The sequence below is a fragment of the Desmodus rotundus genome, chromosome 3 (genome assembly GCF_022682495.2).
Source record: "Desmodus rotundus isolate HL8 chromosome 3, HLdesRot8A.1, whole genome shotgun sequence".
Classification (NCBI taxonomy): Eukaryota; Metazoa; Chordata; class Mammalia; order Chiroptera; family Phyllostomidae; genus Desmodus; species Desmodus rotundus.
In genome coordinates, this window is record NC_071389.1 from 151,271,851 (window position 1) to 151,298,667 (window position 26,817).

Consider the following 26,817-nt stretch of genomic DNA (forward strand, 5'->3'; position numbering starts at 1 on the left):
TCAGATATTAAAAACAGTATAGGAAATGGAGTAGCCAAAGAACTTATATGCATGACTCATGGACATGAACTAAGGTCGGGGGGAAACTGCTGGAGGGAATGGGAATACCAGATGGAGGGGATCAAAGGGGGAAAAATTGGGACAACTGTAATAGCATAATCAATAAAATATATTAAAAAAATATCCCCCGTTCATAATTGTAACTAATTTAGCATAAGCAAAGAAATGACCTCAGGAACATACCTAGATTTTAAGATAGATTTCTAGGTAATGGGCCTGAAAGGCATTTTGATCTGAATTTATTTTCCAACAGTGTTAAATATAATTTCTCATCTGCGTGTAGATATATACAGGCATAAACACACACTCACACACAGTCATACACAAACACTTCACTATCAGATCAGGGTAATTTTTTATTGCAGGTCTCTTTTAGTAATGGCTAACAGAAAACCTATCCCCAACCTAACAGATTACACACATACACGCAGCCATTTCCACACTTCCTCACAGTGAAAAGCCCTCTGACAAGATACCAGAAGGTCAAGAGAGCCGATGTTTTAATGGCTGGGCCTTGAGGACAACTCTGGTTGCATTTAAATCTCAGTGCCAAATGCACTAAGAGTTCCCTGCCGCTATAATTTTTGGATCAGACTCTTCAGGAATTAGGCCATGAAGAAAGTAGGATGGTTTCTCCCAATCTCTCCCATATACAACAGTGGTAAGACAAGATTTCTTTTTGTTCTGGGCTATTGTTCCCATGATCATGTGCTTCCTTTTTCCTTAGGAACCACCCAAGGAAGAGATAAGGGAAAAGATCAAAGGACCACTGTCTTGCCACTAGTCCATGCTCTGGAGTTCTGCAGAATGGAAACCCAGAAGAGATTCATTGCCTGATGCTCCTTAATAACATAATAGGAAAGACAGTACTGGGGATGTTCAAAAGAGGAAGTGTACTTCCTTTCAGAATGTGAACTCAGAAGCTTATGTAAAATCAAAGCTTAGAGCCACCTTGGAAGACAGCTATACAAAAGTCCAAATACTCCACTAACTCCTGAACTGGACTACTGAGTCACTTCTGCTTCTGAGCACATCATTTTCTTATTAAAAGCCCCCACCTATTATTTGACCATCTTTTGATAATTTATACAAACTGATCCCAGATTATAACCTTCAAAGGATCTCTTGTACAATTACACAGAAAGGCTTCTGACTCGTGATGCTTAGAGCAGCTGATGGAGAGGTGCCCTTGACTCTCCAGCACCAAGAGGGTGCCTGCGTCAGTAACTAGTATTTTGAACACTCTCTCCACACAGTTACTTCAAGCATCATCCTGGGCTTCAAGGTTTCTCCATTCTGCTGCTGGTACTTAAGACTTTAAAAGATTCACAGAAGCACCTCACTTCCAAAACATGAAATGATCAGGTGAGAGAAACGGAGACAGAAAGGACTGAGTCAGGAAAGGAGTGCAAGAAGCTGATCCCAAATAAAAAGACGAAATTAAGAAAAACAGTATGTATGTATATATAAACTAAAAGCAGGGCATATGGATGCTTAACCTAGTGGGAAGCCAAGACAACATCTATAGAAGCTTGATGTGTCACAACAAGGCTCAGCCATAAGGAAATAAGGCAATATAAAAAAATGACCAAGGTATTTTGGTCACAGAATGGTCTCCTTCCTCCTCCCAGCCAACCCCTGCAAATGCATCTCTATATATCTTTTATATATATATATATATATATGTATATATATATAATATAGAATCTGTTTTTTGTTAAAAAGTATTTCAATGATCATATATATTTATCAAGGCATGATGGCTTTAGAAAAGGGGGTGATCCATCATGAGGGAGCTGAGAAGGGAAATGCAGGACAGGGAGGCTGGGTGAGAAATATAAGAAGAAACTGGGGTCAAACAAATTCTCATCAAAGGGTGGCACCAACAGAATTTTCACTAATGTTTCCCACTGCAAGGAGGCACTGATGATATAGGTAAGTGCCAGGACCCCATCTCTTCTCTTGTATCCCTCCCCAATTCTTCCCACCACCATGCATTTTAATGCCTCATGGCTCTCTCTCCCACATGTCTCTTGGACCCATGCTATCTTGCATCCCAGGGTTAATGGGTATAGCCCATATGTCTCTGGCCCTGGGTGCCTGATCTCAGAAGCCATTGCCACTGATATTAATGGACTGCAGATCCGCCACCTGCATGACGTTGATGCCACTGTTGGCAAGACGAGCAATACCCTCTGGACAGATGGCCTCCATGGCTACCATATTGGTGGTAATAAGGGCCGAAGAAGTGGCAGCACCACTGCCTTCTGAACCTGCCCCACTGTCCAGGGGCAACGTGCCCACACTCAGGGCTACACCTGTGCCTCCCTTCTTATTCTGGTGGGTCTTGATATGCTTTGACAGGTGGTCACTCCTCATGAAGCGCTTGGGACACTCAGGGCAGGCAAATTTCTTCTCACCTAAGTAAAAAAAGAGAAAGTAGATAAGAAGCAAACATCTCAGAAAGTAGGGAGTACCTTGTCCAATTACTGCTTTCAAACTTTGTAAGACAAAATATTAACTCAGTTTTAAAAGGTGATAAAAGCAAGAAAAACCTGGTGATAGGGTTTTATAGGAAGAAAAATAGGTAAGGGTTGGGGAGTAGCAGTTCCTGGCCATATATCTTCACATCACAAACCCAAGAAGGAGAAAGTGTCTGTGGCCCTGCATTCTCAGCCCAAGTCCCAATATTCACTTTTCCTGGACAAACTTAATTGCCCACCCCTTGAACCAAACATCCTGTGGGGAATGGATACATCAACTGGTTAAGCCAATCACGGCCCATCCCTAGAGCTGGGGGCAGGGTCAATACCACCCAAAACACATAATTAAGAATAGAGATAGAGGGACTGCTTTCAAAGGAAATTTGGTGTTCTGGGAGGAGAGGAATAAAGAAAAAAGAAAAAAAAAAAAAAAGGAAGGAAGGAGGGATGCTTGGTCCTCAGAAAGGAAAGAATACAGCAGAAAAGTCTGACAGGACTAAGACTAACAAGAATAATGGAACCCTTCCAAATTCCACTTAAAACCTAGTTCCTTCCTCTTCCTCCTTTTTTTTTTTTAATTTTTAAAAATTGATTTTAAAGAGAGAGGAAGGGAGAGAAAGAGAGACAGAGACAGAAATATCATTTTGTTGTTCCACTTATTTACGCATTCATTGGTTGATTCTTTATGTGCCCTGGACAGAGAAAGAACCCACAACTTCGGAGTATTGGGACAATGCTCTAACCAACTGAGCTACCCAGCCAGGGCCCCAGCTCCTTCCTTCTTAAAGGTTTTCTAGAGTAACTCCAATTCCATTTGTGATCCATACATTTGTGTTCCAAACATAAGTTGCTCATAATTTTTAGTAATTTCATAGATACATTTTGTGCCTTTCTATTCTGGTCTATTACTATTTTTTTTCTTCCCCACGCTCCCACTCACCTGTGTGTGTGCGTTTGTGCCTCTGTAGCTCATCCGAACGTGTGAAACGTTTCCCACAGTATGACCAGGTGCACATGAATGGCCTCTCTCCTGTATGCCAACGTAAGTGTGCCCGTAAGTGTGAGGTCTTGCCATATACTTTGCCGCAGCCTTGAATGTGGCAAATGTGCTGTTTCTTTTTGCCAGGGTCCCCAGAGCCTCTGTAAGTGAAAATACAACTATTCATCATTCATTCCAGAGATAAAAATTAAAGAACCACAGTGTCAACAGCAATTACCCCACTCACTCAAAACTAACCCAAAGTTTCTTTTTTAAAGGCTTATCTTTATTATCAAAAGATAAATCTCAATTGCCTCTGGTTCTTTTTTTTTTTTTTTAAGGTTTTATTTATTTATTTTTAGAGGGACAGGAGAAAGAGATGGATAGAAACATGAATGTGTGAGAGATACATCTTATGCCCCCAACAAGGGACCTGGCCTGCAACCCAGGCATGTGCCCTAGCTGGGAATCAGTTCACAGGCCAGTGCTCAATTCACTGAGCCACACCAGTCAGGGCACAACTCTGGTTCTTAACACCCAAAATTCAAGTTGTAGGTTTCCTCTCAATTAACATTTGCTCTTTTTTATTTTCTTGTTCCTTATTCAATTTTCATGTTTGATGTTTGAAGAAATAATCATTCTCATGTGATTTCTTCTATTTTTAAAAAGCTTAAGTCTCAATACATGCATTTTCCATAGAAACTACTATGCATATGGTGGTATTTTTGGCTAGGAACTTGCTTATGACAAACGGTCTCTCCATTTAAGCACCTTGTTAAGAAATTTAAGGAAAATATTTTACACCTATAGAACTTTTTTCCTAAAATAAAACTCAAGAGCCAAATGGTGAAGATTAAAATCTGAAAAACTGGACCACTATCAGGGGCTTCAATGGAAGAGGAAGATGGACTGAAAAAAATCAATAGAGGTCAATAAGAACCCTAACTAATTCAAGGTATATAAAAAAACTCAAAATATCCCCTGTATGGAGCAGATCATAAGCTCCTCTCTCTCAGGAATCAGCTCTGAAAACATTTTTGCTAAACCAAATTTTTCCATGTATCATCCATTAATAGGCACTGGAGAGATTTCCAAGAGGGACTTTTCTTGGGTTTTAACAGCACATATTAGCAGAAAGAAAAAAACATAATGAAAATGAAATCACATTTAGGTGAGAATCAGAGAAGTTCCTTCAGAAATTTAAATCCACTTTAAGCTTTGTTAGAGAGAAACACTACTATAACTCAGTGCTTTAAAAAAAGAATATATATATATATATATATATATATATTTATTTATTTACATTTAGAGAGAAGGGAGGGAGAAAGAGAGGGAAAGAAACATCAATGTGTGGCTGCCTGTGGTTGCCTCTCACATACCCCCTACTGGGGACTTGGCCCTCAACCCAGGCATGTGCCCTGACTGAGAATCAAAACCAAGAGACCCTTTGGTTCTCAGGCCAGCACTCAATCCACCTAGGCATCCCAGCTCAGTGCTTTTAATTAAGGTTTTTCCTGTAATGTAGGGCTAACCTATAAATAACTCAATTTATTTTTTGTTTTGGTACTTTTCTTATTTTTGTGCATATTTTTATTAGGACAAAACTTTAACAGATTTTTTTTCCCCAAAGACATATATAAACACCTATTTAACTTTCTATTCTCTCAAAAGCTGTGACTTGAAGGAAAAGAACAGAACTTGGAACTCTCCAGACACAATACTGAATAGCAGGTACTATTACTGAGAAAATCATCAGAACTTTGTTCTGCAGGACATGTTAAGAGTCCCTGATGGAAGAATTTTCTATCTGGACTGGGCATTTTTGTCTATTTTGAGGGAAAACAAGACTCTGGAAAACTCTTATTCTCAGACAGCCACTGTAAAAACACATTAGTGTAGGTATATTTTTTTTCTCTGCAACACTGTTTTACAACCAACCTTGTTAAAACCATCTCAAAACAGACATATGGTAATAATCATTAGACCAGCTGGCTCCATCAGATTTCCTTATCTATAGGAGAAAGCAGCCATCTATTAAGGTCCAAGGTCTTAGAATTGATGAAAGGATCAGAGCTGGAACCAAGATCCTATAATGTAACCTAATCAAATGCATTGTGCTATCTCTGATTGCTTTGCAACATTGCCAAGTCTTAAATGTTAAAAGAAGAAAAAAAAAATCAACCCTCTTCTTCTTACCTCCAAATCCATTAATTTTTCATTCTTTATATTAATTTTTTACGTTACTCTTAAGATACTGGCTGGGCCAACTTACCTTCCTTCACTGTCTTTACAGTAGGGGCAGGTGCATGCTTCCCGCCGGGTCCTCCGACCAGCTTGGGGTTGGGGATCTGGACTGTTTTCTCCTTCCTCTCCTCCTGCTGCATCATCATGTATTCCATCACCACTGGCCCCATGAAGGCCAAGCTGAGCTCCATGATCACCTGAAATTAAGAGTAAAGAATCAAGGTGAGAAATAGAAGAGGTCATCACAGCTGCAAGCATCTCACTTACTACATTTACAGCACCATTTCTTCACAGCTTTGAAGTTACATTCACTTATATCACCCATACTTGAAATCTCAAGAATCGTTGCTGAAAATACAGAGTCAATTAAATACATGAAAACTGGGTCAATCTCATTCAAGTTTTAAAATGCAACTCTTATTTATACCGGACTTTTGCAATTTTTCACCTATCAGATTACAAAAAGTCTGAACTCTAATAATGCACAGAATTGGCAAGGGTATGGGAAAGTAAGTATTTTATATATAGGTGGTGATAAATTAGAACTACCTTTTTGAAGGCCAGTTTGGCTTTATTATTAAAAATTTAGCCCTGGCTGGTGTGGGTCAGTGGATTGAGTGCCTGCCTGTGAATCAAAGGGTTACTGGTTCAATTCCCAGTCAGGGTACATGCCTGGGTTGCCAGCCAGGTCCCCAGTATGGGGTGCATGAGAGGTAACCACACATTAATGTTTCTCTCCCTCTCTCCCTCCCTTCCCTTCTCTCTAAAAATAAGTAAAATCTTTTTAAAAAGCAAGAAGTTAAATGTACAACTTCAAAATTATTTCACTTTGAACGAGCAATGTCCTATGGAGATACTCATGAGTATACGAAGATATGACAATAGTGTTTTCTGTAACAGCAAAAAACTAGAAACAGCCCTGGCCAGTGTGGCTCAGTTGGTTGGAGTGTAGTCCCATAACTGAAAGGGTGAAGGTTCCAATCCTAGTCAGGGCACATACCTAAGTTGTGAGTTCGGTCCCTGGTCCAGGTACATAAGATTTCTAGTCTGGGTGCATGCAATCCCTGGACAGGGTGTTTATGGGAGGCAACCAATCAATGTTTCTCTCCCTCTCTTTCTCCCTTCCCCTCTCTAAAAATAAATAAATAAAATTCAAAAAAGAAAATGAACAGCTTTATCTTAAAATGTGGCACTGGTTAAGCAATGAAATAAATTAAAGATTTCCCTTTCCATGATGAAAATAACTAGTAAACCAAAGGCACAGTTTAATGACGGTCTTGCCCAACCCAGTGGTTGCCTCTGCCATCAGTTTCTGAAATAGTTATGGCAGTTATGCACCTTTTTAGTTTTATCAAAGTGAAAAAGTATGCTGAAGTCATGAACTTTCAAAAAGATCACCATGTTAAGTCAGATACCCTATTATTCTCTGAGAAAAAACTTGGGTCAATACTAAAATAGGGTGAAATAGAAACCTCTATAATTTTCAAAAGGTTCCCATATACTTCCCTATTTATCTGCGCTCTGAAATGATTTTGGGAATGTATGTTCTTTAATCCAGCAAGTATTAATATAGTAATACTGAATTTTAAAACTATACCTATATTAAGCACACACTGGGTTTTCTGAACGTTTCATTTTACACAACAGATTTAATCCAAAGGAGTATATATCTCACACTGCCAAGTGTTTGTGTATTCAGCCATGTTCAAACAGAATACTGGTAACATACCACTTATGCGTGAGGAACATTAGATATCCAGAATACCCTGCCAGATCAAGAAAGAAAAACATCTCTAGTAACAGAAATAGATGATTCATAATACATGGTGCTCTATCTTTTTAAATAATAATTTTATTAATCTGGTTCCCCAGTCCAAAGTAAATTAGACATAGTAAAGAAAAAGGATAGAAAATTTGTACTTAAAAAAAGATTAAGAGTTCTTTATTCTTTAAAAATTGTATTTATTTTTAGAGAGAGAAGAAGGAAGGAAACAGGGAGGGAGAGAAAACACTGATGTGTGAGAGACACATTGACTGTTGCCTCTTGCACACCCCCAACTGGGGACATGGCTTGCAACCCAGCTATGTGCCTTGACTGGGAATCGAACCGGTGACCCTTTGGTTTGCAGGCTGGCACTCATTCTACTGAGCCATACTGGCCAGGGCGAAAATTTGTACTTTTAATGACAGAAAAACTGACAACTGGGAGTGACAAAATGTAATACCAAAAAATACATATAGATGGTCCCCAAATTCATCGTTATTTGACTATTTGGTTACTCTTGAGATACAGTTAATGTAGGAAATAGGATAAATAGGATAAAACAGGATAAATGCTTAATTCTGTCAATTACTAGTTTTCAAAATACAGTGGCTTGGTTTCCTAAAATCCTTGAAGAGTGACCAGCCAAGCCCTGTCTAGGCAGCTCGGTTGGTTAAGAGCATATCCCTAGTATGCTAAGGATATGGATTTGACCCTTACGGCAATACAAGAAATAACCAATAAATGTACACAAACAAATGGAACAACAAACCAATGTTTTTCTCCCTCTATATATTTAAATCAATAAAAACAAACAAACAAACAAACAAACAATTCTGGCTGGTGTGGATCTGTGGATTGAGTGTGGCCTGCAAACCAAAAGATCACTGGTTTGATTCACAGTCAGGGCACATGCCTGAGCTGTGTGCCAGGTCCCCAGCTGGGGGTGTGCGAGAGGGGACCAATCAATGTGTCTCTCACACATTGATGTTTCTCTCCCTCTCTTTCTCCCTTCCCCTCTCTAAAAATAAATTTAAAAAATCTTTAAAAAAAAAAAGTGACGAATCACCAAGTTTTTCTTAAAATCAAGTTTATTGAGATATAATTTACAATGAAAATTTACCTTTTCAATACATTTAGACCAGGGTTCTCAACTGGGGCCATTTTGCTCCCCAAGAGACATCTGACAGTGTCTGAAGACATCTTTCATTGTCAGGTCTGGCATCTAGTGCTGCTAATAAACATTCGGTAATGAACAGGACAGCCTGCTCCTCCCCCAAAATGAAGAATTATTCAGTTCAAAATTGCTAAGGTTGAGAAACCATGGTTTAGACAAATGTATACATATACAGTAAGTAGTATAACAACTAATACAAGCAAAATATAGAATATTTCCACCACCTCAAATAGTTCCCTCACCCCTCTGCAGTTTTCTCTGCATCAACATGAACTCGTGGATTTAAATGTATTTGATACTTCGATCCATTGCAATTTTTTATCCTTATTGACGCTCAAACTTTCCCACACTTGGCCATAGAGAAATACCAAGTTGGCTTCTGTATCCTCTGACAAGCTATCCCATGTTTAATATTAATTTCCTGCTCTAAATCTAGAATCAGCTATTATTTCAAGTATGCCTAGTTTCTTTTTTTTTTTTAATATTTATTTATTGACTTTAGAGAGAGGAAGGCGGGGGTGGTGGGGGGAGAGAGGAAAAAGGGGAGTAAGAGACTAATTTGTTGTTCCACTTATTCATATGTTCATTGGTTTCTTCTTGTATGTGCCTTGATGGTGGAGATCAAATCCACAACCTTGGCATATGGGCACAATGCTCTAACGAACTGAGCTACCCAGCCAGGGTCTAGTTTCTTTGAATGGGAAATTAGTATTTGGATACTGAAATCTGGTTCTCTAGTCATTTTAGTTATTTGAAACTCTAGTGGATTCCATAGGAAGGGATTGTATGAACACTATTTTCTGAATTCTTTTTTTTTAAGATTTTATTTTTCTTCTATTTACTTATTTCTAAAGATGTTATTTTATTTATTTTTAGACAGGGGGAAGGGAGGGAGAAAGAGAAAGAAATCTCAGTGTGTGGTTGCCTCTTGTGCACCCCCTACTGGGGACCTGGCCTGAAACCCAGGCATATGCCCTGCCCTGGGAATGGAACCAGCAACCCTTTGGTTCACTGGCTGGTGCTCAATCCACTGAGCCACACCAGTCTGGGCTATTTTCTGAATTCTTACATGTTAGTATTACATTGTCTAGTCTTTAAATACTTGGAGGTCTATTTATCTGGATATAAAATTCTTGGTTCATGTTTTGCTTCCTTGATTCTCTTAAATATTAATCCATGGTATTCCAACACTAAACAACCTGCCACAAAGTCTTATGATACTCCACTTTCCTTCCTTTATAAGTGATGAGGTGCTTGCTTTTTTTTAATGTGGATGCTCAAATGATTTTTTCCCCTTAAAATCCACCAGTTTTACTAGGCTATTCTGGGTCAGGTTCCCCACGTACACTGAGAAAGTTTTCTTTCTGTCCCATTGGTTTCATTTTCTTCCTTGAGGACTTTGTTCACATAAAACTTGGCTCTTCATTCCCCATATTTTATGTGATTTTTTTTCTCAATCTCTTGTACCTCTTTTTTGTTTATTTAAAAAGCTTCCCTCTTTCTGCTACATATAAAAATTGTGCTTTACTTTGTCTTTTTATTTTATCATTGTGTTGTGCTTATTTGTGTCTTTTTATTTTTACATTTATTTCTAAAATAATTTTTTCCTTATTTATGTTTTATTTTCCTGATGTCACTTTCCTGTCACTTCTCTTTTCAAATTCTCCTTTTCTCTAATCACCTCATTTCTGAGATTTTTCTAATTTGAATTTGTACTTTCAGTAATTTCTTTCATTTCCTTAAATTCTTTTAGCTCATTTTTAATTTTTCACCTATTTTGTAGGCATATTTTTTCAGGCTTTTTTCACTTTTGGAAGGACTGTTTTTTTGCTTCTTTCTGTTGTTACTAGTATCTTTTGCTAGTCGCAATTTCATATGGAGTCAGACTTATTTCTAAAGTAAAACGAGTTTTCTTGAAGTTTTAGGGGCAAAGGGTAAGAGCCAAGATGGCTTTTCTAATTTTCATAGCTTTAGAAATTTTTTTTCTAATTTTTGCGAAGTGATTAAAACAGAAGCAAAAAAACAACCATAACTCTTCATTCTTTCTGGTATCTACCCTTCTGTTCTTTCCCTTACTTTTTTGTCCTTTTCTTTTTCCCTGTCTTGCTCAATGTGGATTCTACTCCTGGAAGTTTCCCCTCAGTTCTAAGCTTTGTGTTAGATCTTCATTTTGTTAATTTCAAAAGCTGTCAAAAGCTGTCTGTCTCCATTCCCTTTAGAACCCCTTCCTAGTTTCAGTTACTGTTCAAGATGTTCTTCAGTAAATATATCTGTTGGTGATTTAGAAGTTCTCCTGTTCTCAGGGCCATTATAAGCCCTGTTGCCTTCCCTCTGCTTCCTTCCCCTTCACAAATGTCAGTAATCTGTAGATCTTATATGGACTTGTGTTTTTTGTTTTTAAGATAGAGAGGAAGGGGGAGTGGAGAGGGAGAGAAACACACTGTTTGCCTCTCTTAAGTACGCTGACCAGGGACCAAACCTGAAACCTAGGAACATGCCTTGACTGGGAATAGAACCTGCAACTTTAGGTTTATGAACAATACTACAACCAACTGAGCCTCACCAGCCAGGGCTATAGAGATCTTATAGTTTGTTCCCACCTGCTGGTTCATTGTAGATATATGGTTTCATTGTAGAGTTGTGGGTTTGCTCTTCTAGTTTCTCCAGCTATTGTAATTTTTTTGTTTTATAATAATTTTAGATTTATAGAAACACTGCAAAGATAGTTCAAAAAGTTCTTGTGTATTCTTCACCCAGCTTCTCTTAATGTTAACACCTTACACAACCAAGGTACATTAGTCAAAACTAATAAATTAACATTAGTACAAGTAACTAGACTATAGACTTTTTTGAATTTCACCAGTTTTTGCACTAATGTCCTTACTCTCTTTCAGGATCCCATCTAGGATATCACATTGCACTTAGTCGTCATGTCTCCTCTGACTCCAGACTCCTCTGATCGAAGACAGTATCTTAGTCTTACATGAACTTGACAGTTTTGAAGACTTCTGGTTGGTGTTTTGTAGAACATCTCTCCATTTGAATTTGTCTGGTATTTTCTCATTAGACCAGAGTTAACTGGTTTGGGGGAAAAATACCACACAAGTGAGGCATACCCTTCTCATCATATCATATTAGCAGGTAGATGATATCAACATAATCCATTTTTAGGAGGGAGTTCCAGGAAGACCGAATTCTTTTAAAAGTTTAAAAGAAAGAAAGATGAAGCCATCTAAAATAATTACTTAGGTGGACTCCTCGTTCTCTTCTGTGGTTGTTTCAGTGGCATGTGTATGTATACACACTATACTATGGTGCTCAACAGCAGATACTACTACTTGGTCCCAGTTTTCATTATCTCCCTTCTTCCTGCCTAAAAGCTGCCTGATTTTGTTCAGGGTTACAATATTCCAGTTAAAAATATTCTCCTTCTGCACTGGATGGTGTGGCTCAGTGGATTGAGCACCACCCTGAAAACCAAAGGGTCACTGGTTTGATTCCCAGTCAGGGCATGTGCCTGGATTGTGGGCCAGGTCCCCAGTAGGGGGCATGTGAGAGGCAACCACACACTGTTGTTTCTCTCCCTCTCTCCCCCTTCCCCTCTCTTTAAAAATAAATACAATCTTTAGAAAAAAATTCTTCCCAGCTCTGACTGGGATAGCTCAGTTGGTTAGGCGTCGTCCTGCAAAGCAAAAAGTCACCGGTTTGATTCCCAGTCAGGGCACATGCCTGGGTTGCCAGCCTAGTTCCTAGTGGCAGCGAGGCAACAGATTGATGTTTCTCTCCTCTCTCCGTCCCTTCCCTTCTAAGAATAAATAAATAGAATCTTACAAAAAAAATTCCTTCCCAGATCCCTTGCAGATTAGGAGGAGTCAAGCGACAAGATCTTCATCAATCAAGTGTAAAATAAAAATTGCTAAGACTTTCAGTAAAGTTCTTTAAACGGGAACAATTAGGCTTGCTTCTTCTTTCATCAAACTTCACTTTTCCCTCCCTTTATCTAGCCTGGAAAGAGGCCCCAATGACCAAAAGCTGCCTTGCAAGCATGGCAACTGTCCCAATCTAAGGTAAAAAGCAAGCATGGCCAGGTTTCTACTGTTATCTGGAGCTACAACACCAATCTTGGACTCTACCTCCAGACTTCATGTTCTGAGAGATCAATAAATCCCTACCAGGTTAAGCCACTGTAATCAATTTTCTGGTACATAAGCTAAATGCATTCCCTAACTACAGAAAAAGAAAAAGAAAGAAACTATGTTTTATTAAAGCCAGTCATGACTATATTGGGCATATCAATTAAAAAAAGTTATTTATATTTAAAGAGAAGGGAAGGGAGGGAGAAAGGAGGGGAGAGAGAAACATCAACTGATTGCCTCTCGTACATCACCAACCAGAGACCTAGCCCAGGCATGTGCCCTGACTAGGAATGAAATCAGTGACTGTTTGGTTTACAGGACAATGCCCAACCCACTGAGCCACACCAGTCAGGGCTGGGTATGTCAATTTTTTTTTTTAACCACATCTCAGTATGTTTTACCAGTATTTTTGTATCACTGTATTTGTGTGTGTGTCAAAATTGATAAGAGCCATTAACTTTCTTTGTTAAATTTCCAAACTATGTTGTAAGTAGGTAAGCATCTAACAAAAAAAATTCTGATGATAATTTTGTATTATATTAGACCACACAAGAATAGAGAACAGACACCAGAAACTTATTTCCTTCTGCTCCAGAATACAAGCCCTTGCTAATTCATTAGTAACTTGTGCTCTATACAAATCCATACAGCTTGCTTCTAAACTTCTCTCTTCCATATTTAATGTTTCCTGATTATAAAATCACTACAACAAATTGTATACACATGCATATATCCGTGATGATGTGTGAGCTTTGCTATACATAAACTTTCTTTAAGGGCTTTAATCCCTACAGTGCCCTTTACCATGTTGTCTTCCTAAGGGCAGGCTGTAGTAAATCTAACATTTACTGTCTATTGTTCCAGGTACCATACTAAATTCTGAAGATTCAAAGAAATAGTTCTTGCTGTTCAAGAGCTTATAGTTCACTAGAGAAGAAATATAATTTCAAAACAATAAGATAAATATCAAAATAAAAAGCATTCAGCCCTGGCTGGTGTGGCTCAGTGGATTGAGCGCTGGCCTATGAACCAAGGGGTTGCCAGTTCGATTCCCAGTCATGGCACATGCCTAGGTTGCAGGCCAGGTCCCCAGTAGGGGGCATGCAAGAGGCAACCAAACATTAATGCTTCTCTCCTTCTCCTTCTCCCCTCTCTAAAAATAAATAAATAAATAAATAAATAACTAAAAAAAATAAAACAAAATAAAAAGCACTCGAAGAATGTTCTGGGACTGAAAAGGGTAATTTCCCTAGTCTGGAATTTCAGAGAAGCCTTGCTTCCTAGAGGAGCTGACATTTGGGCCAAACTTTAAAGAATGCATAAGAGTTAGCCAGGTGAATGTTGACAAGGGAAGGTGTCCCTGGCAGATGCAACAGTATGAACAGAGTAAAGAAATATAGGAGTAGAACATGGTGTGTGGAAATGATGGAGACAGAAGATGGAGGTAGAAACATGAACTTTGAAACAGATGATATTAATAGATACAAGACAGGTATTTAAATTACTGATTTGTAAAAAAAAGTGATGGTAGAGAAAGTATGGGCACCCTCTTTTATATAACTCCCAGTAGCATGAGTGTACAAAAGCATAAAGCAGGGAAAAGCATGGTGTGTGAGTAGGACATTTGGGCAATATAGATCAAATCTTTAAGATGTGACTAATCTTTAAACCAGAAAGTATATTTCTAGGAATAAGGACATTTGCCAGATTGTATTAAGCTTTGGGAATAGTTTGATATAGTCCTGGCCTTTACAGAACTTCTACCTTACTGGAAACACAAAATGAAATCAGTAAATATAATATCTGGCCTCTAACTTGTATAATAAAGCACTAATAAAATGATAAAAGTAGTATAAGAGTTGAGAGGGGGAGTATTAGAAGGAAGAAAAGTGAAATACTCTGGGCTATTCCATTAAATAATGGTGAGAGAAAATAAAGGTCTAAAGTAGAGTAGTGGTTTCAGTGATAAGAAAGGCATAAATAAAAAATATTTCGGAATAAGCCTTACCAGGCACAACATTGGCCCAATACACCACGGTTGCGGGTTTGATTCCCAGTCAGGGCACATACAAGAATCAACCAATGAATGCATAAATAAGTGTAACAACAAATCAATGTTTCTCTCACCCTAAAATCAATTTTTTTTAAGTTTAAAAAACATTTAGGAATTAAAAAAGGCAGGATTTTAGTGGCTCAATAAAAGGAACTTCAAAGTTTCTGGGATATAAGTGAGACAGCAAGACTGCCAGGGATATAAACAAAAGGAAGGCAACAAATATATTTAAGATCTTTCAAACATACAGGCTAAGGTACTCATCAAAGCTAAATCTAATCCAGTAGCTCTCATCCTAGCTATATAATCAAAAGAAATAAAAACATATGTCTACATAAATATTCAAAGCAGCCCTGGTCTGGACCATCGTCCTGTACACCAAAAGGTTGCAGGTTTGATTTCTAGTCAGGGCACATATCTAGGTTGCAAGTTCAATCCCCATTCTGGGCACATACCAGAAGCAACCAATTTATGTTTCTCTATCATATCAATGCTTTTTTTTCTCTCTCAAATAACTACATAACCTTGGGTGAGGATTACAAAAAATCCATAGCAGCATTATTCATAATAGCCAAAAAACAGAAATAAATGTGTATCAACTCACAAATCAACGAACAAAATGTGGTATATTCACACAATGAAGTATTATTTAGCAATAAAAGACTCAGTACTGATACATGCAACAACATGGATGAATCCTGAAATTATGTTACACAAAATAAGCCAGTCACAAAAGACCCCATGTTGTATAATTCCTTTCAGATGAAATGTCCAGAATTGGCAAATCCATAGAGATGGCCAGCAGATTAGTGGGTTGCCTTGGACTGGGAATGAGGGGTGAAAATGGGAAATGACTGCCAATGGGCCATGTGGTACTTCTTTTTGGAGTGATGAAAATGTTCTTAGATTAGATTGTGGTGGTAGTTGTATAATTCTGTAAATATACTAAAATCCACTGAACTGTACATTTTGTTTAATTTTTTTTACTGCTTATCCTTTGAACTGTACATTAAAAATGAGTGAATTATATGAATTGAAGTTCAAAAAATCTGTTTTAAAAAGCAAACTATAGTTTAAAAACTTTTTTTAGAGGCTGGAAGGAACACAGAGAAAAGGTTCAAAGGGGAAAACTGAAAAGGAAAAAAAAATAACAAACAACCTACATTGCAGGGGGAGGAGCACCACAGAAGAAGGGAGAAGGATAATATTTATTTTATTTCAATAAATCTAGATGTCATAAGGCTCAGACACAAATCTTACTTTCAAAATAACTTTAAATGCCTCCACCCTCGTCACATTTCAAAAACAATTCTAGGCAGATAAAGTCCAATGTCTAGAAAGAAAGACTGGTAAGAAGTTAAAAAACACTAACACTGATTTCTTTAAATGATAGGTTGCCTTCTTTGTATTTTTCCAAATGAAATATAAAAAAACATAATGGAAGGAGAGTTAAGTATGTGCATAATATGTTTAAACATGAAGAAAACAATTATTAAACTTTTAGAAGGCATTTTTGTATCTTACATTTCTAATTCATTAAAGAAATCACAAAAAGATAAATTCATCTGACATAAAAAAATGGAAAGCTTCTGTATTAAAAAAAAAAAATACAAGTAACAGCTTAAGGAAGTTATTTTCACCAAATTTTTACAACGACAAATTTCTGCCCTGGCTGGTGTGGCTCAGTGGATTGAGTGCTGGTCTGGGAAGCAAAGGGTTGCCAGTTCAATTCCCAATCAGGGCACATGCCTGCGTTGTGGGCCAGATCTCCGGAAGGGGGCATGCAAGAGACAACCATACACTGGTGTTTCTCTCCCTGTCTTTCTCCCTGCCTTGTCCTCTCTCTAAAAATAAATAAATTAAAAAAACACAAATTTCTTTATTTAAAAAAAAGGAGCTCAGGCAAAAATATTATCATCATGCTAGTAGATGAATCAATTGATACAACTTCTAAACAAACAGAAGGAAAACTATTCAACATCACCAGTAATCAAAAAATAAAAACTTAACCTCTAGGGAAAGGTTAGTGTTCATAAAAATGTCCATAATTGTACTCGAACAACAACAACAAAAAAAGTTTAAAAAAATGTCCATAATTGGAAAACGCCATTTAAGCAGACGTTAATCAATAAATTATTTATAGGGAGGGGTGCAGGTGGAGGTGGAAGAGGGTATATGGATGATAAATGGTAATGGAAAAAATACAGTAAGATAAATTTTAAAATTAAAAAATTATAAATTATTTACAGTAGCAATACAAGAAATGGGTTAAATGTAAACGTAAAGAAGTTGTTAAGTAACCTGATGGAATATTAGGCAGTCTATAAAATTTATCGTTAAGTGAAATATAACAACTTGAGAAAATGCTTATGTCATATTACTAAACCAAGGAAAAATTACATGCATACTATAATAAAGCTATGATAAATACATACATTAAAATTTAAATAAAGTAGAAGAAAACATACCAAACTGGTGAATGTGATGGGGAGTGCTATTAGTTTTGTTTTTTTTTCTTTCCTATTCCTCATATTTTCATAATGTAATTGTAATTTTTATCATTAAAAATACCTACATAACAAAAAAAAAATCAGCCTGTACATCTTTCTGGTACACTAAGTTTTTCACAGCTTTAGGAACTGGCTGGCTGTTCACATCACAGAAAATGGGTAGCTTTCCCTAAGTGCAAGGCAATCAGCACAATGATGGCAAAGGCTCTCACCAGTCGATGTCACTGTAATTAAGTGATAGATGGGTGTTTTTAAAGTCCACCTCCCTGACAAGCGGTTTAAGAAAAAAAAAAAAAGAGTGGGAGGACACACAAATTTTAAATGGGAGGCCATTTGAGAAAGGATAATTCAGCAGTTTCTCTATCAAAACAAGGTTTTTTTCAGCTCTGGTAATGTTTCCTTTCTAAACAGTCTATAGTTTTTTGTAATCTATCATAAATTCAGAGGTACAGATTTCCATAGTTTTCATGTCCAAGAATCCAAAAGATTTCAAAATTTAATAATTAGTGACAGGCTGAAATTCTTCTAAATTCCAAAACTTTCACCTGCTTCCCACCTCTATCAACATTATCCTACAGTGAAATTGTTTTTCAAGACAGAGAAATAAACAAGAATTATCTTTTCCCCCAACTCTCAGCATAGTGGTTTCCTGGGGAAAGGGACTCACTTTAATCTCTCCCCAAACTAGCTATAATTATGAATTATCATTCAAAGTGGCAAGATTTAAAGTTCATTTAAATATATACTATATACTTACCTTGAGGAAGCCATGGAGGAGAGGCATAAAGGTTAAGAGGAATATAGTTGTCTGGATTAGTAGTAGGAGCATGAAAGTGATAAAATAAAATAAATAGAAAAATGATAAAATAAATTTTGGACTTATTTCATGTCTTCATCATTTCCCTAATTAAAGGAGGGATAAATACAGTCTCTTCCTGTGTTGGGTTTTAAATCAGATTCTTTTGACTGATTTTTTGGATTGTTCATATGCATCAAAACTGACATTTTAAATAACTGAAGAGCCTCTGACATTTAAAATTTTAAAAAGATATTACATACACTGTAATGCACTATAATGGTATAGCTGGACAGACCTAGATTTCAACTCTGGTTTCATCACTTACTAGCTGGGTAACCATCCTGAGCCTTACCTTCCTCATGAGCAAAAAGGATATAATTATATTGGGCTAACTAATAAATTAGTAAAGCATACCTAGCACTGTTTCTGGTACACAAGAGATACTCATAAGTCATTGTATACTAGGGGAAAAAAAGGGGGCTAAACATACTTTTAACGTTTTTTCTCCCATCTAGACATACACCCTTACCACCCACAGTGTATCATTTTAAATTTATCAAGGGGAGTTGTAACATCAAATTCAATTATCAATGTCTCTAGAATAGCAGCAATAAAAGAATACTTTAAAAGAAACAAAAAATAGTCCTAGCTCACGTGGTTCAGTGGATTGAATGCTGGACTGTGAACTAAAGGGGTCACTTGGGTTCAATTCCCAGTCAGGGCGCATGCCTGGGCTGCGGGCCAGGTCCCCAATTAAGGGCATGTGAGAGGCAACCACACATTGATGTTTCTCTCCCTCTCTTTCTCCCTCCCTTCCCCTCTCTAAAAATAAATAAATAAAATCTTAAAAAAAAAACCCAAAAAATAAAACACTCAGCCATCTAATATTTTGTTTCTAAACACTGAATTTACCATTAAAAAAAAAGATAATCATACTGGATGGAGCCTTTAAATTATACATAACTTCCACTAAAAATAACTTGCATTTGATTAGTAATGGAAAAATAACTGTTTTGAATGTACAATACTGTCTTGAAAGCAGAAACAGTGGGGATGAAATTTCATCTTTCCAGAAAATTTTCTCGATAAAATATAGCAATGAGATGTTGTATGATAATAAAAGCATGAAAGAATGATGAAGTAGTCCTGGCTGGCATAGTTCAGTGGATTCAGCGCAGGCCTGCGAACCAAAGGGTTGCTGGTTGGATTCCCAGTGAGGGCACACGCCTGGTTTGTGGGCCAGGTCCCCAGTAGGGGGCGTGCGAGAGGCAACCACACATGGATCTTTCTCCCTTCCCCTCTCTCTAAAATATAAACACAAACAGAATCTTTAAGAATAAATAGAATCATTCATATACAGTAGGTCTCCATTTTAGCTTGGGCCTCATGGTAGTTCTGAATCACTAGAAAACTACCAAAGGCTAGAAAAGCCTTTGAAACTTGAGTTCATAAGTGAACAGAAAGCTTATGTTTTCCAAGTATAATTTTTATATATTTTTGTCCTCTAGGTACAATCTTGTAGAGCGTGCAGCACAAAATGCCACATATCTCCAAACAATTCTCTATTTGGGTCCTGGGATACCTTGCTTGAATGAGGGGTCTTGAGATGATGCAACATTAGCAGTCCTTCAGTAACATTCTCATTAAGGGAATCATTCTGGACAATGCTATATGTAGTACTGAGGCTTTAAGGGAGCTAAACAAAATGAAAAATTTGCTGTAAGTCTGATACTTACCATTTTGGAAAGGGACAAATTTCTTGACTGTTAACACTTTTACACAGCATCAAATTCCTTTGCAAGCAAATCAATGATTAAAGCCATATAAGTAAAAAATTTCAATACCAAAAAAGAAGTGCAGGAAATGAAGATTCCTGTTTCATGTAACCCCCATTACAAGTGCCTATTTCTTAACGGATTTTTTTTTAAGATTTTTTATTTACTTATTTTTAGAGAGAGGGGAAAGGAAGGGGAAAGAGAGGGAGAGAAACATCAACGTGTGGTTGCCTCTCATACGCTCCCCACTGGGGACCTGACCCACAACCCAGGCATGTGCCCTGATTGGGAATTGAACCAGCAACCTTTTAGTTCACAGTCCAGCATTCAATCCACTGAGCTACACCAGCCAGGACTTAAGTTTAAATGCCTATTTCTTACATTATTATGGTAAGGCAAATCTAGATTATATGATATGACAATAACATTCTGTAATGTCTCCATTATGATTACTTCAATAAAAATTTTAAGACTTCAGTCAATTAGTTGTCAGAATGTTTTCAGGAAAATCAAAGAAACGTCAGTAATTTAAGTCTAGATGCATCTGAATTTATTTCACATTTCAGTTAAAAATAATACCATGTGATTATATATTAAGTGTTTTATTAACACAGTTCTGAAATTAAAAAAAGATAGTTCTGACTAGGCATTTTTTTAAAATATATTTTATTGATTATGCTATTACAGTTGTCCCATTTCCCCCCATTCACTCCACTCCACCCTGCACACCCCCTCCCCCCCACACCTACATTCCCCCCTATAGTTCATGTCCATGGGTCATACATATAAATTCTTTGGCTTCTACATTTCCTATACTATTCTTACCCTCCCCCGTCTATTTTCTACCTACTGTTTATGCTACTTATTCTCTGTACCTTCCCCCACCCTCCCACTCCCCTGCTGATAACCCTCCATGTGGTCTCCATTTCTGTGGTTCTGTTCCTGTTCTAGTTGTTTGCTTAGTTTGCTTTTTTGTTTTAGGTGTGGTTGTTAATAACTGTTAGTTTGCTGTCATTTTACTGTTCATATTTTTTATCTTTTTTCTTAGATAAATCCCTTTAACATTTCATATAGTGAGGGCTTGGTGATGATGAACTTCTTTAACTTGACCTTATCTGAGAAGCACTTTATCTGCCCTTCCATTCTAAATGAAGGCTTTACTGGATAGAGCAATCTTGGATGTAGGTCCTTGCCTTTCATGACTTGGAATACTTCTTGCCAGTCCTTTCTTGCCTGTAAGGTCTCTTTGGAGAAATCAGCTGACAGTCTATGGGAACTCCTTTGTAGGTAACTGTGTCCTTTTCTCTTGCTGCTTCTAAGACTCTTTATCTTTAATCTTGGGTAATGTAATTATGATGTGCCTTGGTGTGTTCCTCCTTGGGTCCAGCTTCTTTGGGACTCTCTGACCTTCCTGAACTTCCCGGAAGTCTATTTCCTTTGTCAGATTGGGGAAGTTCTCCTTCATTATTTGTTCAAATAAGTTTTCAATTTTTTGCTCTTCCTCTTCTCCTTCTGGCACCCCTATAATTCAGATGTTGGAGCATTTAAAGGTGTCCTGGAGGTTCCTAAGCCTCTCCTCATTTTTCTGAATTGTTGTTTCTTCATTCTGTTCTGGTTGAATGTTTCTTTCTTCCTTCTGGTCCACACCGTTGATTTGAGTCCCAGCTTCCTTCCCATCACTATTGGTTCCCTGTACATTTTCCTTTGTTTCTCTTAGCATAGCCTTCATTTTTTCATCTAGTTTGCGACCAAATTCAACGAATTCTGTGAGCATCCTAATTACCAGTGTTTTGAACTGTGCATCTGATAGGCTGGCTATCTGTTTCACTGCTTAGTTGAATTATTTCTGGGTCTTTGATCTGTTCTTTCATTTGAGCCTTTTTTTTTTTTTTTTTGTCTCAGCACACCTGTTACATAAAGGGGCAGAGCCTTAGGTGTTCACCTGGGCGAGGCAACACTGGTCGCTGTGCTGTGATGCTGTATGTGGGGGAGGGGCCGAGAGGGAGCAATGGCACCTTCTCCACTGTGCCGGATTTCAGTCACTCCCTCTGCTCCCCACAATCAAATTGGGCCCCTCTAGTACTGATCCACCATCTTACTGGGTCTGCCAGCCACCGCCTTGCCACGAGTCCTCTCCGCCCGGATGCCCGTCTCCGCCACTCCTACCAGTCTGGATGAATGTTTCTTCCTTATCTCCTTGGTTGTCGGACTTCCATACAGTTCGATTTTCTCTCAGTTCTGGTTTTTGTTTTTCAGTTGTTGTCGTCCTCCTTTTGGTTGTGCGAGGAGGCACAGTGTGTCTACCTACACCTCCATCTTGGCCGGAAGTCCAAGCATTTAAGTGAAAGATTAACTACCATTACACTAAGACACTTGACCATGCTGCAGTTTCCTAAACACCTGTATAAACTAGAGATGAGAATATTCACATTCTGGGATGAGAGAACAACTGTCATTTTCTAGGGCTCAGGGGTGTCATTTAATTAATTCCAAAAAGGGAAATGCTTGCTAGTAATAAGCCATCTTTGGTTTCTGTAGTCTCTTATGTGTAAGTAATCAAAACAAGGAGATAAGCAATTACCAGTCACTAAGAATGCTTTATCTTTAAAAAGCATGTTTAATACCCTGGCCAGGAGGTTGGAGTGTGGTCCAGGTCACCAAAAGGTTTCAGGTTTGATTCCTGGTTCGCAGGCACATACCTAGGCTGCAGGTTCGAACCCCAGCCGGGGCACATACAGGAAGCAACTGATTGATGGTTCTCTCTCACATCAGTGTTTCTCTCTCTCTCTCTTTCTCTCTCTCTCCCTCCCTCCCTCCCTCCCTCCCTCCCTCCCACTTCCTCTCTCTAAACATATCCTCAGGTGAGGAGTTAAAAGTATGTAAATAAACAGCATGTTCAAACACACTGTATATCATGACAATTTTCTAGTCCAATCCTAAACAGCAATAGTTCCTTTTTCAAGTCTCAAGCCTTGAGCTCCATTTTAAGCATCTTACTTTACAAATATTCAAGATTGAAATAATATAAAGCAGCTGGATACAATGTATTAATGATCTTGCTCCAAAATGTTCAGAAATTTGGAACTAATCTTATAAGCAAACTGTTCAGATAGAAAAGCTTAAAATGGCTCTGGCCAGGTATATCAAGTTGGTTAGAGCACCGTCCCAATAGCCAAAGCTGCAGGTTCAAGCTGCGGTAAGGGCACATACAAGAAGCAACCAATGAACGCATAAATAAGGGAAACAACAAATTGATGTTTCTCTTCTCTCACTCTTAAAAAAAAAAAAAGCTTAAAATGTAGTTCTGACTAAAAACATAGTATGAATATTTTAAATAAAAATTTTTAAAGATTTTATTTATTTATTTTTAGAGAGAGGGGAAGGGAAAGAGAAAGTGAGGGAGAGAAATACCAGTGTGTGGTTGCCTCTCATGCACCCCCTACCAGGGACCTGGCCAGCAACCCAGGCATGTGCCCTGACTGGGAATGGAACTGGCGATACTTTGTTTCACAAGTATGGCTCAATTCTCTGAGCCATACCAGCCAGGGCTGCACATGATAGCGTTTTAAATTATAAACAAATAACCTGACAATATATAACAGTACCAGGAGACTATAGTACAAATTCAAAATACTTGTGGCCCTATTATTTCATAAACAGGGGTGAGTAAAAGTAGATTTACAGTTGTGAGTATGTGAAGGAGTTGTTTTAAAAGATTTTATTTGTTTGTTTGTTTGTTTTAAAGAGAAGGGAAGGAAGGGACAGAGGGAAAGAAACATTGATGTGCAAGAGATACACTGATCAGTTGCCTCTCCCACACTCCCAACTGGGGACCTGGCCTGCAACCCAAGCATGTGTTCTGACTAGGAATTGAACTGGCGACCTCTCAGTTCGCAGGCCCACACTCAATCCAGTGAGCCACGCCAGCCAGGGCATGTTTATTCTTGAATTATATATTTTTTCATATGGACAACTGTAAACCTACTTTTGTCTGCCTCTGTATTTTCCTGCAATTCTCGGGTTTAGCTGTGTGAAAACTGGTCCGCCCTGAAGTGTATTAAGTGTAGGTAACTAGCACAAGAGCAACTGTTGCACTATGAAGGCAGGGACCTTATCTGTTTCATTGAATTCCAAGAGCCTAGTATATCTGACACACAATAAATTTTGTTAATTTATCTATGCATGAAGTATCAAAAATTGGCACCCATTCTGACTGTAACTTTGTATCTAATTCTTGAGCGTGCAGGGGCAATTACATTACTAGTACACTGGTGTTCAATAAATGCGTTTGTATCCGTTAACTGAACTGTGAATATTACTGAATTTCTTAACAGAATTTAAGGTTAAACAAGGAAGCCATTCAATACCTGATAATCCCAACAGATATTCTTTTAAATGAACACCAAACCAAAGAAATTTCTTTATAACATGGAAAATTTCCAAATACTTTTCAGGGTTATGGGCTTTTTACCTTCTTCGAGACAAATGATCTGTACAAAATTAAAATATTTTTTTTTTCCATGAGAGCAAGAAGCTGCCAAAGAATTCTAAGCAAAGTACTTTCAGATACACCACCAGTAACTATGTAGGACCTGCACAAAATTGGGCCCTATATAGTCTTTAAAGGGTTGTTAACCATATACACAACAGAAATAAAAGGGGTAAGGAAAGGAAGGCCCTGAAAGGGAAGTTCCAGAAAAACATAAAAAACGATAGCAATAAGGAGATAAAGTTCACTACAAAAATGTCTCAAGCATATTGAGAAAAGAAGTAAAAACAGTCTGGAAAACAAATCACATCTTCCTAATTGTGAAAAGGAGGGAGGGTAATACCCCTCATACTCCTCCCGTAAGACACAGCTGACCTTCCTGTGTTCAAAGACTGATTAATTATATGTCTTTGATTTCTCTTTTGCCATCTTGTTTCTCCATTATCAGTCTTCATTATCACTGGTTATTTATACAATACTTAATTTATTAGAGATTAAATATGTATTAATTAATCTAGTTACAACAAATTCTGATTGGAAATAAAGTTTGTAAAGGAGTTGTTGATTAACCATGAGTTTTGCTTCACTTTTTTTCCCCTATCATCTGTTTTAGGCTACAAATATTAGTAAAATAACTGAATTGGGTAAAAAAACCCAAATCCATTCTTCTACTCTATAGAAGTGGATTGAAGTAGAAAAGATCCTGATCTGAAGCAAAAAAAATTGTTTCTGTAAATTTTGTCAATGACCTTTGGCAAGTCACTGAATCTTTTCTACACCTTAGGTTCTGTCAGACTGAAGGTACCGGAAGGGAAAAGTTTCCAGCTCTAGCAACAGTCAGTTTAACTGCTATTACCATGGCTAATCTGATTTAATTATATTATGTTTGCAAACAGCTGTAACTTTTAAGCTATCAAAACAGGGTCAATTCAATGAAGAACATACTGAATAATTTAAAAAGATATAACTCAATAGCATTTAAACTGAGATTATTAGCAAAAAGCATTTGCTTGCCATGAAAACATTTTTAAAAAATTTTCAGAGATGTAATATATTATATAGGCTTCTAACTTAGTTGTCTCATCTCTTAAAGGGTAAGTCTTTGTGTGACCTAGATATTTTATATTTTAACTCCTCCTTTGAAATTCTTAAATTACTGTTTATTTTGTAGATAGATACAGCACGAGAAGGAGGATTCAGGTAAATTAGATAGGCACATCCGAACTTGTCAAACAAGCAATACTGCCCAGATTCCATAAACCATTCAGAGTTCTAAAAACATTGGAGCAAAAGTATAAATTGAAATTACAGCCCAGATCTGCAACCAACTCAAAAATACTCTTTCTACAGAAACTTTTTCAGGATCTTCTAAGAACAATTCTAAAAACCTAGCATAGTATTAATAATCTAGTTACAGTGTAGGCAATAAATTTTAAAACAATCCTTCCAAACACCAGGATCTGTGTAAAAAGTGTTAAGTATTAGAGAAAAGGGGTAGTACTATTGAGACATGCCTTCTGTAAGAAATATGAATACGGTTCTTTTCAATCACACAACAAAGTGAAAATTTAAACTATTATGCATTGTTTATAGCTACCCAATAAGTAACTTACAAAGCATGACTTACATAAAGCTTTTCTACAGATGTTCATCTTACAGTTTAAAACATTTTCAAGGAGGGCAAACAAAACAATTAGAAGCAAAGAATGATCAGAATTAAATTATTAGTGTTAACATTTACATGCTATATTACAAAGTGGAACAATTAAAAGGAAAGGGGGATATGAGAACTGAACAGATACTAAAGTTTTCTGAAACACTAGGCACCCTTGTGCTCTTGTTATTTAATTAAGAACTAAAATGGCCACATTACACAATGCAACGCGATTTAACAATGACGTCATTTACCGAAAGCCACTGGAATGAATAAATAGGAGCAACTGAAAAGGGCCGAAGATCTTTTCAAATCAATCAAGACACCTAGGCTTTAAAGGAGAACTTTTCTACTTAAAATCACTTAAAAAGCACTAACATCACCCTAAGAAACAAATATAATATTTAATAAAGAAAGCAAATGATGCAGAAACATGTATTTGATAAATTTTATTATTTTAAAATAGAAAATGCTTTCTATTATTCTAGTGACCTCTTGCACTAGAATAATTCTGAACATTTAAATTATCTAAACCTACTTACCACTAATGTTCAAATGCACCAGTCTAAAAGACAAGTTTTTAACAAATTAGGTCTTAGCAATCTGACCCCAAGTTTAGTGTCACTGTTGGCAAAACCAACTCTGGTATCACATTCAACTTAACTTCTAAGGAGACATTTTCCTGACCCTGATAAA

At 37.3% G+C, this 26,817-nt stretch overlaps 1 protein-coding gene across 2 annotated transcripts in view; it reads right to left on the bottom strand.

Moving 5' to 3' along the window:
• Positions 1-1,020: 1,020 nt before the first annotated feature.
• The window catches only part of SP1 (Sp1 transcription factor), a 32,693-nt gene continuing 6,896 nt past the window's right edge, over positions 1,021-26,817 (bottom strand). For both annotated transcript variants that reach the window (XM_053921451.1, XM_053921452.1), the window contains exons 4-6: positions 5,795-5,963; positions 3,484-3,683; positions 1,021-2,480 (exon numbers count right to left, since the gene is read on the bottom strand). In XM_053921451.1, coding sequence (XP_053777426.1) covers positions 2,167-2,480; positions 3,484-3,683; positions 5,795-5,963 — 683 coding nt within the window. In that variant the 3' untranslated portion in view covers positions 1,021-2,166. The remainder of the gene's footprint in view (positions 2,481-3,483; positions 3,684-5,794; positions 5,964-26,817) is intronic.